Source organism: Protomyctophum parallelum (assembly GCF_964188405.1).
Source record: "Protomyctophum parallelum genome assembly, chromosome: 1".
NCBI lineage: Eukaryota > Metazoa > Chordata > Actinopteri > Myctophiformes > Myctophidae > Protomyctophum > Protomyctophum parallelum.
This window is the reverse complement of record NC_139697.1, coordinates 6532946-6545956: the sequence shown is the minus strand read 5'-3', so window position 1 is coordinate 6545956 and position 13011 is coordinate 6532946. Positions and strand designations below refer to the sequence as shown.

The following is a 13011-nucleotide window of genomic DNA, read 5'->3' as shown; positions in this document are numbered from 1 at the left end:
GATAACTGCATTCACCTGGTGCCACCTAGCCTGGGTAAACCCCTCCCCCCCTCGCCAGATTTGCATTCTGAAATGTTGTCCAGCAGGGAGAGTGGGTTTACCCAGGCTAGACTCAACCCTCCTGGCAGAATGAAATGTTGTCCAGCAGGGGGAGTGGTTTTACCCAGGCTACTGGTGCTCCCCGTGAAACATGTGACCCTAATTGGACAGCCTGATTGAAAAGCAATAAATCACACCAACTAAGTTAAAGTGAATGACTTTATTATTATTTGCTTCTCACAATAAGAAAACTATACAGGAAAATATGGAACTCATTAAATGATAATATGGGTAGACATTGACAAGACAAGCCATAGTTCTCAACTCTGGTTATGGAGACCCAGCAGACTGCTTCTATATTTCCATTTCACCCAGTAAATATTGGCTCCCAACAGTAGACCCAATTAGAAGGTTGCAATCACCTGGTGATTTTCATGGCTAGGAAAAAAACAAAATCACACAAAGATCACATGGATCACAGTAGAGACTTTGGTCTTGGTACGCTGACACAGAACAAATGCAGTACAAAATGTGCCTACAGTAATAATATATGATTGAATCTATTATTACTCTGAACATATCTCTGCCCCCAGATATTTAGTTTTTGTTTTATTCAAGCAAACTGTATATAAAATTGGTGACTAAAAGTATGGTTGTATTCATTTAGTCTATTTTAAAGACTATAACAGTGTCTCAAAAAGCTTGAGAAACATTTCCGAATCGTACTCTGCATAGTGATAGAGTAGGGAACGTGATTTTCTTTGCAATCAAATTTACTTTAATAATCAGAAATATATTTGTTAGAGAAAACGGTAGTAAAAGCAAAGCATATGTAATTATGTATTGATGCATAACAAAGGTTTATGACCGAAGGGCCACCACTGAGTAAGTGACATCTTCCTTGGCCAATCCTGTCCCTCCCTGGGTGGATCGGTGGGTATTCCTTGCATACCTCACACTGGCATAGTGCATATCCACTTCCTATAGAAAGAGCACACAGAACATGATTAACTCAGAAGTAGGGATGACCCGATACACTTTTTTAGTTTCGATCCGATTCCGATACCACAATTTCTACGTTAGCCGATACCGAATACCGATACCAGTGTTGTGATCTCGTGTTGTGTTTATAGCTAGCCGACTCCTCACTCTAATGTGCACTTGCAGTTTGGGCAACTCCAAAGCAAACTCCACATGCCCCAACATATTATTTACTTGCCATATACAGTAGTGTCAAACCCTTAACCCTGTGTTGGATCGGTGGTTAGACTGGCATATTGGCCGACACCAATATGACAAATAATGGCCCATGCCGATACTTTTCTGATACCGATACAGTATCAAGACATCTCTACTCAGAAGATACAACTAACTGTAGAGCAGTGTTTTCCGAATAGTGCAGGACTAATTCACTAAGTCACGGACACCTCTTTATGGGCTGTAGTAAATATCCCTACAAAATGTTTTTGCAAAACATTTTCAAAGAGTTTTCAGAGAGGTTCATCTTTTTTTAGATAGATGATCTACAAGCTCAAAATATGTTGCATCGTGATGTGTTTTGGGTTTGTAGATCAGCTATTTTATCTATTTATGGAATAGGGTCTTCACAATGTATTTTCGTAAGTTTGGGCCAGAGGGAGGCATCAGGTTTATCTTTTGGGTGTTCAAATTTGAATCAATCTAATTACAAATGACATAGGCTACAGTACATTCTTCTTCTTCTGTAATACATTTGTGTACACATTAAATTAGCTGGACATTTTTCAATCATTGTCATTTGTGTTTTCAAAGTTACCTTCAGACTGGGGGATCCATTACAGCAACAGCAGGACTGAGTTGCTCTACCTAAAGACAGAGAACAACATTCAACAATTTATGTGGCCTTTTGTTTTTGGTGTTTATGTAACATAATGATGTAACATAAATGTAATAACTATAAGATGTAAGATACGTAAGATAAATGTTAATTGTAACGTGAATGTTTTTTCATTATGTGCAGTAGAAATGGCAAAACCAACCATACTGTCTGGTGGAATAGCCTATTACATAGTTTAACTAGGTTATACAACGACTATTGATTGATTGATTGAAATATTTATTAACAGTTTGTAGAATTTACAGTACATTTTAAGCACAAACTCAATACAAAGACTGTCAACTGTGAGTGGATGACCCAATTAAGCATTACACTTGTTTACAACAGGGTCCACATTTTTCAATTCATCAAAACATTTAAAGACATACAGACATTTAGAGACATACAAATAGACATTTCTATGTAGCTAAAGTACAGAACAGGAATTCATCATATGGGAAGCAAAAAACTAAGCTGAGAGCAACTAAAAATGAAAGTGAAAGTGAAAAACTTGCTAGTGCTCAGAGCACAGGGATACACGTCGGGTGGTTCTGCTTCTCTACACAATAGACTTTGTACTTTATTTTGAACAGTAAATCTCTCTTTGATAGGAAGAAGATTTGCAATACACCAGTGTATTTTCTCCTACAGTATTATCTCAGTCTCTGCCAGAATGCCAGATCTGAGCCTGTGTCTGGAGGCTCTGTCGGCTCTTACTGGGTGTAACGTACAGCAGACGACGGCATTGTCCCAGCTGACTCCTCAAGATATCGTCAACATTGTGGCTCTGAAGGAATTTTACAAGCAAGAAGGCTTCCAGGAACTGGAGTACCCGAGTGTGGGGACATTATCGCTGCGGGATTCAGATGATATGGACCTGTACAGTGCCCCACCTGCCTTAAAGGAGGGACCATCTACAGCAGGTCCGGAGGCCAGCATGAGGGCCACGGTGAAAGTTAATCCGCAAGACTTTTTTGATGCACAGTATGACTACGACTTCACCAAGGTTAAGGTGAGGGGAGGGGGAATAGATTAGCAGTATTAGTGCTTCTTCAAATATTGAAGCTTGACAACTATATAGGCCTCATTCCAAATCATAGCATATCATATCGTATAATGTGTATCTGTTCATGGAAATAACTTATAAGATCTGTTTGAGGTGAGTTTGTTCCGTGAGCTCAAATAAACATAGTAGCCTATTTGTCACGCCATGAACTTACTTCCGTTAGGTGACTTCAAAATAAGAGCAACATTGACTATTAGGTTTTTGATTAAAAACATGAAGAAGCACTGTAGAACTACCGTAATTTCCTGACTATAAGCCGCAACTTTTTACCCATGATTTGAACCCTGCGGCTTATAAAACGGTGCGGCTAATCTATGGATTTTTACAGCTACGCAGAGCCAAGGCTCTGAGCTAACGAAACGGCCACTAGGGGGCCACCTGCGGCTTATAGTCCGGTGCGGCTTGTATACGTACATATTTGGGATTTTCCCAAAATTTGGCTGGTGCGGCTTATAGTCCGGAAATTACGGTAATCAGAAGTATGTTGTAAAGAATGAATAAGAATCCCCCTTTCTTAGTCCATTTACTCCAAGGTGCTTCTCTATTTATTCCTACTAACAACATTACATATTTAGGTGCTGACACCTAAATGCTGAACCTAGTGGAGATAATTAATGCTTTGTTGAAGGCAAATTGTTAATTAATTCTGTCAGTGTCAACCCTTCCTTCAATCCTAGGATGGTGACAAGAGCTTCATGCGGGGCAGCGAGCAGTACGCGCGTCCTTGCGGATGGAGTCGCGTCGCCCTGTGCGTGGTGGGAAAGTACGATGGTGGAGAAGCATGGCTCGGCACTGGGAGCAGCGCTTGGCCAGTCTCCTACCATGGCAACAACATGGACGGCACCGCCGGAAATCATCCTCGCCCGCCAAGAGAGCACCGTGGAAGAGCCAGGGTTGCAGCCTCTCTCACCACCGGAGAGACGAGGGGCCGGGGTGTGTACTCAACACCGGATGTCAAGGTCGCAGAGAAGTACTGCAAGAAGTTCAAGTCCAAGGTAGACGGGAATACTTACAAGGTGGTCCTCCAGAACCGGATCAACCCAGAGAAGAGGCGGCAGTGTCAGAGAGAAGGCTACTGCGTGGTCTACGTGCCCGACGACGCTAATGACGTACAGACAAGAGCAATAGTGCAGGAATCTCTCCGCCCCTATGGCATGCTGCTTAAACGGTTGTGAATGTGAACCAACAGCTGTAGAGTATGCTCATGTCCCATATGAGGGACAAGAGTAGGCCTATGTAGGTTATTTTTCTGGCCAACACCAGTTTGCATTTATTATTTTACCGGTGGGTTCGTGGGTTCCTGTTCTGTTCTTTAGCTACATAGAAATGTCTATTTGTATGTCTCTAAATGTTTTGATGAATTTAAAATGTGGACCCTGTTGTAAACAAGTGTCCCACAAGTCTTTGTATTGAGTTTGTGCTTGAAATGTACTGTAATTCTGCAAACTGTTAATAAATATTTCAATCAATCAATCAATGCTAGTTTTCATTACAGCCATCTCAAGCTAGATATACTGTATGCATGAGACAACAGGTAAATTCAACTAATTAGCTGTAACAGAAAACTAGCTGTAGCCTGTCTGCCCAAGACTGGAGTTGGCAACCATTGGTTCACACACTGACTAGTCTGTGTGGGGTAGCTGATGAAGTATAAAATTACATTCTAGCAACTAACTATCAAATAAGTATTAGCTGTAACTAGGGTTGTCCTATAGGGTTGTTGATCACGTGATCGGAAATCGGGACAGATCATGTCTATTTCAAATGATCGAATGGGATCAGGAGCAAAAAAAGGTGATCGGGACATCCCTTGTATCAATCATGATATCAGACTGGATATGTCTGTGATTTTTGAAATTGTACTATTGTGATATGGCATGTGTTCTATAAAAATATAAATATTGGATCGGGGGGAAAAATCGGTATCGGCATAGGCCTATACTCGATATCAAATGATCGGATCGTGACCAACTGACCAACTGTCTGATGATGAGGATCTGTATAGGCAGCGCCGTATACTGTATGCTCAGGCCAACATGCTGGGGAGGAAATTCCACTCATGTTCACCTGAGTTTAAAGTAAATCTCTTCAGAGTATACTTCACTCCCCTCTATAGCGCCCCCTTGTGGGTTAAATTGAAGAAAGCAAGCATGTTTAAATTAATGATTGCATGCAGATATTGTTGAAAAAACCAAGGTGGAGCAGACAGTGCAAGTGAGTTATTCTGTAGTGTGGGAGTATACACCTTTCATGCCTTACTGAGACACTTGATGTATAATGTATGTGTCGGCTCAATGAGTCTCAAAACTGTATGATTATGCTGCTGTGTAACCCCAGCTTCAGTAGCACTAGGTACCGGTCTGCTTTTTGGAAGCACTGGTATGAATGTTTATTGTAAAAATGTTTTTATGGGTTAGGGGTGTTTCTTCTCTCTATGTAGTGTTTTATGTTGTCTGTTTTTATGGACCCTGAGTCTGAACAAATAAAGTTGATTGATTGATTGATTTCAGAAGTATGCATTCGGCTTGCTTTAGTGACTAAAGTTTAGTCACTCGATCTCTCTCTTTGCACAAAACTCTTGAGAGTGAATCTTTTCAATCATTTTCAAATCATTTTCACTTGAATGTTTTTGTTTGAAACATAAAACATACATCTTGTGTATTCAAATATTAAAATAAAAGTACTGTGACAAAAACATGCAGGTCTGGTTTCTTGTCAAAATGTCAGGCTCCTAGAAAATGAAACTAAGCTGTGTACTGACTTTTTACATCAAAAGGACAGATAAACAAGGAAGGCAGAGTACTGTAGGCATAGATGAGAAGAAGACAAATCTGCTTTGTGCTGCCATCTTGTGGTGCAAATATATTTCTGTTATGGTTCTGTACAGTAGGCAACCTGTTGATAAACTGGAGTGGCTTATTGTTGTATTGGCCTTTAGACCCCTGGGAGATCATGGAACACCTTCCATCAGCTTCCAGTAACACCTTAGTTACCCAGGCAATTTTACCCAGGCACCCCCCACTTCCCAACCACTTAATAATCAGAAATGTATTTGTTAGAGAAAACGCTAGTAAAAGCAAAGCATATGTAATTATGTATTGATGCATAAAAAAGGTTTATGACCGAAGGGCCACCACTGAGTAAGTGACATCTTCCTTAGCCAATCCTGTCCCTCCCTGGGTGGATCGGTGGGTATTCCTTGCATACCTCACACTGGCATAGTGCATATCCACTTCCTATAGAAAGAGCACACAAAACATGATTAACCCATTGACCCAACCCACTGACCTGAGATCAGATTCATACGAGGTTTCCACTGGACACACACTGATCTGATGAACCCATTCTGACCTGAGATCAGATTATAAAAATGTCAGTCGTTCAAAAATAGCAGACCTACAAGCTCGTATCGCGCCACTCGGTGGCGCGATATGAGCTTGTAGATCTGCTATTTTTCAATAGCTAAAGCATAACATGATGCTGACACCAAAAATGGGTGCCCGTTCAGAATGGGTTAACTCAGAAGTAGGGATGACCCGATACACTTTTTTAGTTTCGATCCGATTCCGATACCACAATTTCTACGTTAGCCCGATACCGAATACCGATACCAGTGTTGTGATCTCGTGTTGTGTTTATAGCTAGCCGACTCCTCACTCTAATGTTGCACTTGCAGTTTGGGCAACTCCAAAGCAAACTCCACATGCCCCAACATATTATTTACTTGCCATATAGTGTCAAACCCTTAACCCTGTGTTGGATCGGTGGTTAGACTGGCATATTGGCCGACACCAATATGACAAATAAGGGCCGATGCCGATACTTTTCTGATACCGATACAGTATCAAGACATCTCTACTCAGAAGATACAACTAACTGTAGAGCAGTGTTTTCCGAATAGTGCAGGACTAATTCACTAAGTCACGGACACCTCTTTATGGGCTGTAGTAAATATCCCTACAAAATGTTTTTGCAAAACATTTTCAAAGAGTTTTCAGAGAGGTTCATCTTTTTTTTAGATAGATGATCTACAAGCTCAAAATATGTTACATCGTGATGTGTTTTGGGTTTGTAGATCAGCTATTTTATCTATTTATGGAATAGGGTCTTCACAATGTATCTTCGTAAGTTTGGGCCAGAGGGAGGCATCAGGTGTGTTGGGTGTTCAAATTTGAATCAATCCAATTACAAATGACATAGGCTACAGTACATTCTTCTTCTTCTGTAATACATTTGTGTACACATTAAATTAGCTGGACATTTTTCAATCATTGTCATTTGTGTTTTCAAAGTTACCTTCAGACTGGGGGATCCATTACAGCAACAGCAGGACTGAGTTGCTCTACCTAAAGACAGAGAACAACATTCAACAATTTATGTGGCCTTTTGTTTTTGGTGTTTATGTAACATAATGATGTAACATAAATGTAATAACTATAAGATGTAATAATAAGATAAGATACGTAAGATAAATGTTAATTGTAACGTGAATGTTTTTTCATTATGTGCAGTAGAAATGGCAAAACCAACCATACTGTCTGGTGGAATAGCCTATTACATAGTTTAACTAGGTTATACAACGACTAAGCTGAGAGCAACTAAAAATGAAAGTGAAAGTGAAAAACTTGCTAGTGCTCAGAGCACAGAGATACACGTCGGGTGGTTCTGCTTCTCTACACAATAGACTTTGTACTTTATTTTGAACAGTAAATCTCTCTTTGATAGGAAGAAGATTTGCAATACACCAGTGTATTTTCTCCTACAGTATATCTCCGTCTCTGCCAGAAATGCCAGATCTGAGCCTGTGTCTGGAGGCCCTGTCGGCTGTTACTGGGTGTAACGTACAGCAGACGACGGCATTGTCCCAGCTGACTCCTCAAGATATCGTCAACATTGTGGCTCTGAAGGAATTCTACAAGCAAGAAGGCTTCCAGGAACTGGAGTACCCGAGTGTGGGGACATTATCGCTGCGGGATGCAGATGATATGGACTTGTACAGTGCCCCACCTGCCTTAAAGGAGGGACCATCTACAGCAGGTCCGGAGGCCAGCATGAGGGCCACGGTGAAAGTTAATCCGCAAGACTTTTTTGATGCACAGTATGACTACGACTTCACCAAGGTTAAGGTGAGGGGAGGGGGAATAGATTAGCAGTATTAGTGCTTCTTCAAATATTGAAGCTTGACAACTATATAGGCCTCATTCCAAATCGTAGCATATCATATCGTATAATGTGTATCTGTTCATGGAAATAACTTATAAGATCTGTTTGAGGTGTGTTTGTTCCGTGAGCTCAAATAAACATAGTAGCCTATTTGTCACGCCATGAACTTACTTCCGTTAGGTGACTTCAAAATAAGTGCAACATTGACTATTATTGACTTATACAACGGTGCGGCTTATCTATGGATTTTTACAGCTAACGCAGAGCCATCTAAGGCTCTGAGCTAACGAAACGGCCACTAGGGGGCCACCTGCGGCTTATAGTCCGGTGCTGCTTGTATACGTACATATTTGGGATTTTCCCAAAATTTGGCTGGTGCGGCTTATATTCAGGTGCGCCTTATAGTCCGGAAATTACGGTAATCAGAAGTATGTTGTAAAGAATGAATAAGAATCCCCCTTTCTTAGTCCATTTACTCCAAGGTGCTTCTCTATTTATTCCTACTAACAATATTACATATTTAGGTGCTGACACCTAAATGCTGAACCTAGTGGAGATAATTAATGCTTTGTTGAAGGCAAATTGTTAATTAATTCTGTCAGTGTCAACCCTTCCTTCAATCCTAGGATGGTGACAAGAGCTTCATGCGGGGCAGCGAGCAGTACGTGCGTCCTTGCGGATGGAGTCGCGTCGCCCTGCGCGTGGTGGGAAAGTACGATGGTGGAGAAGCATGGCTCGGCACTGGGAGCAGCGCTTGGCCAGTCTCCTACCATGGCAACAACATGGACGGCACCGCCGGAATCATCCTCGCCCGCCAAGAGAGCACCGTGGAAGAGCCAGGGTTCTTAGACGCGGCTGCAGCCTCTCTCACCACCGGAGAGACGAGGGGCCGGGGCGTGTACTCAACACCGGATGTCAAGGTCGCAGAGAAGTACTGCAAGAAGTTCAAGTCCAAGGTAGACGGGAATACTTACAAGGTGGTCCTCCAGAACCGGATCAACCCAGAGAAGAGGCGGCAGTGTCAGAGAGAAGGCTACTGCGTGGTCTACGTGCCCGACGACGCTAATGACGTACAGACAAGAGCAATAGTGCAGGAATCTCTCCGCCCCTATGGCATGCTGCTTAAACGGTTGTGAATGTGAACCAACAGCTGTAGAGTATGCTCATGTCCCATATGAGGGACAAGAGTAGGCCTATGTAGGTTATTTTTCTGGCCAACACCAGTTTGCAAACATTAATTGGTAGGATAGGGGCTATATTTAGCTTGGTGGCAGTTTATTATTTTACCTTCAATCAGAGTGTAATGAAGTACTGAAAACAGCTGGTTTAGTTGGAAAGTAATCCTACATTATACCTTGACCTTCAGCCCTCCAAAATACTTACACTACACTACAACTGTTTGATGTTTTGAGAACACAACATTCAGCCACAGTTAACAGGCTGCCACTCCCTCAGGTGACAGTGGTGAATCTAATGCAGTATTTCTGAAGTCCTGGAGATCTAGAGAATCCTCTGGAGCTCTGGAAGCTACTAAACAACCAACTAGGCTGTGGTCAGAAACTAAAAACCAGGTTTACTAACATAAACATCAAATCAAATAACACCCTCATCACTGACAAGCTTGATGTAGCCAACCACTTGAACATCTTCTTTACAAACATTGCAACAATGCTGGTTAACAAACTGCCCTCCCACTCTGGGCGTTTTGGTGTAGAGCACATCAAAGCCTTCTACAAAAACCTAGGTGTTTGTAAAGATGATTTTAAAATGGCAATGGTAACAACTGAGGAGGTACTTAAAAAACTGAGTGCCCTCCAACCCCACAAGGCCACTGGCCATGACAATATTCCCTCCAAATTTCTCAGAGACTCAGCCATTTCCATTGCTCCCGTCATCACCCACATAGTAAACCTCTCCATCAAACAGGGACAGGTCCCCCAAGATTTTAAACTGGCCAAAGTAACCCCCCTGTACAAAAAAGGGAGTAAATTAGAACCCGGCAACTACCGCCCTATTTCTATTCTAAGCTCCATCTCGAAAGTAATGGAAAAAATAGTCTATGAACAGGTTGAAAAGTATCTTGCCACTAATAAATTGCTGTACGAGTTCCAATCTGGTTTCAGAACATCCCACTCCACTGACAGATGCCTCCTCTATTTGAGCGACCACATCAAACACGAGGTGGACGCTGGAAAATACTGCGGCATGGTCATGCTGGACCTCCAAAAGGCTTTTGACACCGTGAACCACTCCATACTGGTTAACAAGCTTAAAGCTATTGGTTTTGATAGCACATCAGTGAGCTGGATGCAATCCTACCTGAAGGGACTAAATTATTTTCGCTCCTATGCCACCAAAATGTGGAACGCCCTACCAACAGTCATTAAGACATGTGAATCCCTTGTCTCCTTCAAATCTGCTCTCAAAGGGCACCTACAGATGGCTGCAATTCGAAACTGGCCTCTGTAAAATCTGAATCTAAAAAACTGTATAATTATGCTGCTATGTAACCCCAGCTTCAGTAGCACTAGGTACCGGTCTGCTTTTTGGAAGCACTGGTATGAATGTTTATTGTAAAATTGTTTTTATGGGTTAGGGGTGTTTCTTCTCTGTATGTAGTGTTTTATGTTGTCTGTTTTTATGGACCCTGAGTCTGAACAAATAAAGTTGATTGATTGATTTCAGGAGTATGCATTCGGCTTACTTTAGTGACTAAAGTCACTCGATCTCTCTCTTTGCACAAAACTCTTGAGGGTGAATCTGTTCAGTGATTTTCAAATCATTTTCACTTGAATGTTTTTGTTTGAAACATAAAACATACATCTTGTGTATTCAAATATTCAAATAAAAGTACTGTGACAAAAAACATGCAGGTCTGGTTTCTTGTCAAAATGTCAGGCTCCTAGAAAATGAAACTAAGCTGTGCACTGACTTTTTACATCAAAAGGACAGATAAACAAGGAAGGCAGAGTACTGTAGGCATAGATGAGAAGAAGACAAATCTGCTTTGTGCTGCCATCTTGTGGTGCAAATATATTTCTGTTATGGTTCTGTACAGTAGGCAACCTGTTGATAAACTGGAGTGGCTTATTGTTGTATTGGCCTTTAGACCCCTGGGAGATCATGGAACACCTTCCATCAGCTTCCAGTAACATCTTAGTTACCCAGGCAATTTTACCCAGGCACCCCCCACTTCCCAACCACTTTTGGCGGGAACCCCTTTTGGTTATGTTATGCTTTAGCTATTGAAAAATAGCAGATCTAAAAGCTCATAGCGCGCCACCGAGTGGCGCGCTACGAGCTTGTAGGTCTGCTATTTAAAAAAAAATCAAAAACGACTGACATAGAAACATAGCTTTTTCCGAAAACTGTCAGGATGTAGAAGACATTTTTTAGAATCTGATCTCAGGTCAAAATGGGTTTAAGACACAGACAGAGTCAGACATGTACCCAGACTCACCCGAGGAGCAGCAGAATGTGATAATAGCAGCACAGAGTGTGATGACTAGAAGACAAAGTGCAGGAAGGGCACACAGCAGGGGATTCCAACATGGCAGGTTCTGTCTGCCTGCGTCTTCTGATGCCTCCTCCGCTTTTGTATCTGCAAACACAAAACCACAATCATAATTCAAACTATAATACTCATTGGGGTGGTATGGGGGTCGGTAGTTGGAAAATAATGGAATGGCCTTACAGAATAACAATAAGGTGTTACAAGCTATTCATGACACATGCATCCTACTGTACACTATAATGGGTGACTCTTTAACAACTAATCATAAATGTTGTAGCGACTACTTCTTCCCATCAAATCAAAATAGAAGTAGTGCTATATGAGGCTGAGCAGTCGGCACGAACTGTATGACGCGTTTCCAATCAAATCCAGAAAACGTCTTATTGTATAGTTAAGGTGATTTATTAAGAAAGAACAAGGTCAAGATAAACTTTTGTCAGCTGAGAAACAATATGGAGATTAGCCTATTTACTCTATTACACTTTCTGCATGACATATGGCTGGCCAAATCAATTGGTCTGCCATAATGTGTCATATTTTTTGCCAAAATATGGCACATTATTATGGCAGACCAATTGATTTGGTCTGACATATAGCCTACAACATTTAACAACCAAACACAAAATAAGACAAAACAAAAACAAGGACCATATTGTATCAAATATGAATAGATGAAATGAAATCAAAACGACTCACCACCGATAATGAGGCGAATGCCTTTCCCAAAACGTGTCACCCCGTCCCCGGCGCTGTACCGGCCTGTGCAGAAATACAACCCGCTGTCTGACTCGTTCACCGACTGTATCTCCAGACTCGCCGAGCCCTTCCTGGCGTCGCCCCTCGCCTGCAAACGATCCTTGTGACCATCTATGCTGCTGTGAATGACCGTGACGTCGTTCTTTTGGTTCAGTTTACTCAAGTATACCGAGAGGAGTGGATGGAGGAGGAGGCTATCGGCGGGAGTCACTCCCAGGCGGTACCAGGCGACCTCTATGCTGGAGGATAGACTGCAGGGCAGAGAGAGGTTCTGTCCTGGCCTAGTAGGAGTAGTCACCTGAAGGGAGGAGGAGTGGGCAGACACAGAAACTGAAGCCCGGGAATGGAGATGGTTAACGATGAGGCCTGGATGGATGAGAGGAGGAGGAGGGATGAATTAATGTTCAATTCAAATAGCTTTACTGCCATATAGTGGCATAACAAAATATGCTTTACATTGCCAAAGCATAGGCCTACACACTATACAAGTCATATAACTTACATAATCTAAAGAGACAAGTGATGTGATAAACATCTCAAATTACGAATATGAATCTCCATCTATCCATCCATATACTGACCCATGTGACCATCATTGACCAATCAAATAAATGAAAT

The 13011-nt window shown here is 41.8% G+C and overlaps 4 protein-coding genes and 1 long non-coding RNA gene across 5 annotated transcripts in view; 3 read left to right on the top strand and 2 right to left on the bottom strand.

Moving 5' to 3' along the window:
• Positions 1–13011, top strand: part of LOC310870622 (uncharacterized protein) — a 441780-nt gene that overhangs the window by 200622 nt on the left and 228147 nt on the right. The gene's annotated exons all lie outside the window — the stretch shown is intronic.
• LOC310861884 lies at positions 241–1885 on the bottom strand. Its single transcript, XR_014569529.1, has 3 exons — positions 1835–1885; positions 499–1020; positions 241–461 (listed from the first exon to the last, which is right to left on the bottom strand). It is a non-coding gene; the product is annotated as an uncharacterized lncRNA (long non-coding RNA).
• On the top strand, positions 2428–9995 carry LOC310870676 (uncharacterized protein). The gene is made up of 3 exons (XM_083781945.1): positions 2428–2906; positions 3638–4248; positions 9421–9995. Exons 1-2 carry the CDS (start codon positions 2568–2570, stop codon positions 4133–4135), a joined length of 837 nt encoding a protein of 278 aa, XP_083638071.1. The 5' UTR covers positions 2428–2567; the 3' UTR covers positions 4136–4248; positions 9421–9995.
• LOC310875126 (uncharacterized protein) lies at positions 6000–12978 on the bottom strand (the record flags this gene model as incomplete). The annotated part of the gene is made up of 5 exons (XM_083788221.1): positions 6000–6196; positions 7257–7306; positions 11584–11724; positions 12334–12759; positions 12975–12978. The coding sequence occupies 5 exons, from the start codon at positions 12976–12978 to the stop codon at positions 6077–6079; spliced, it is 741 nt and encodes a 246-aa protein (XP_083644347.1). The 3' UTR covers positions 6000–6076.
• Positions 7592–9346, top strand: LOC310870654 (uncharacterized protein). The gene is made up of 2 exons (XM_083781924.1): positions 7592–8086; positions 8750–9346. The coding sequence occupies exons 1-2, from the start codon at positions 7748–7750 to the stop codon at positions 9257–9259; spliced, it is 849 nt and encodes a 282-aa protein (XP_083638050.1). The 5' UTR covers positions 7592–7747; the 3' UTR covers positions 9260–9346.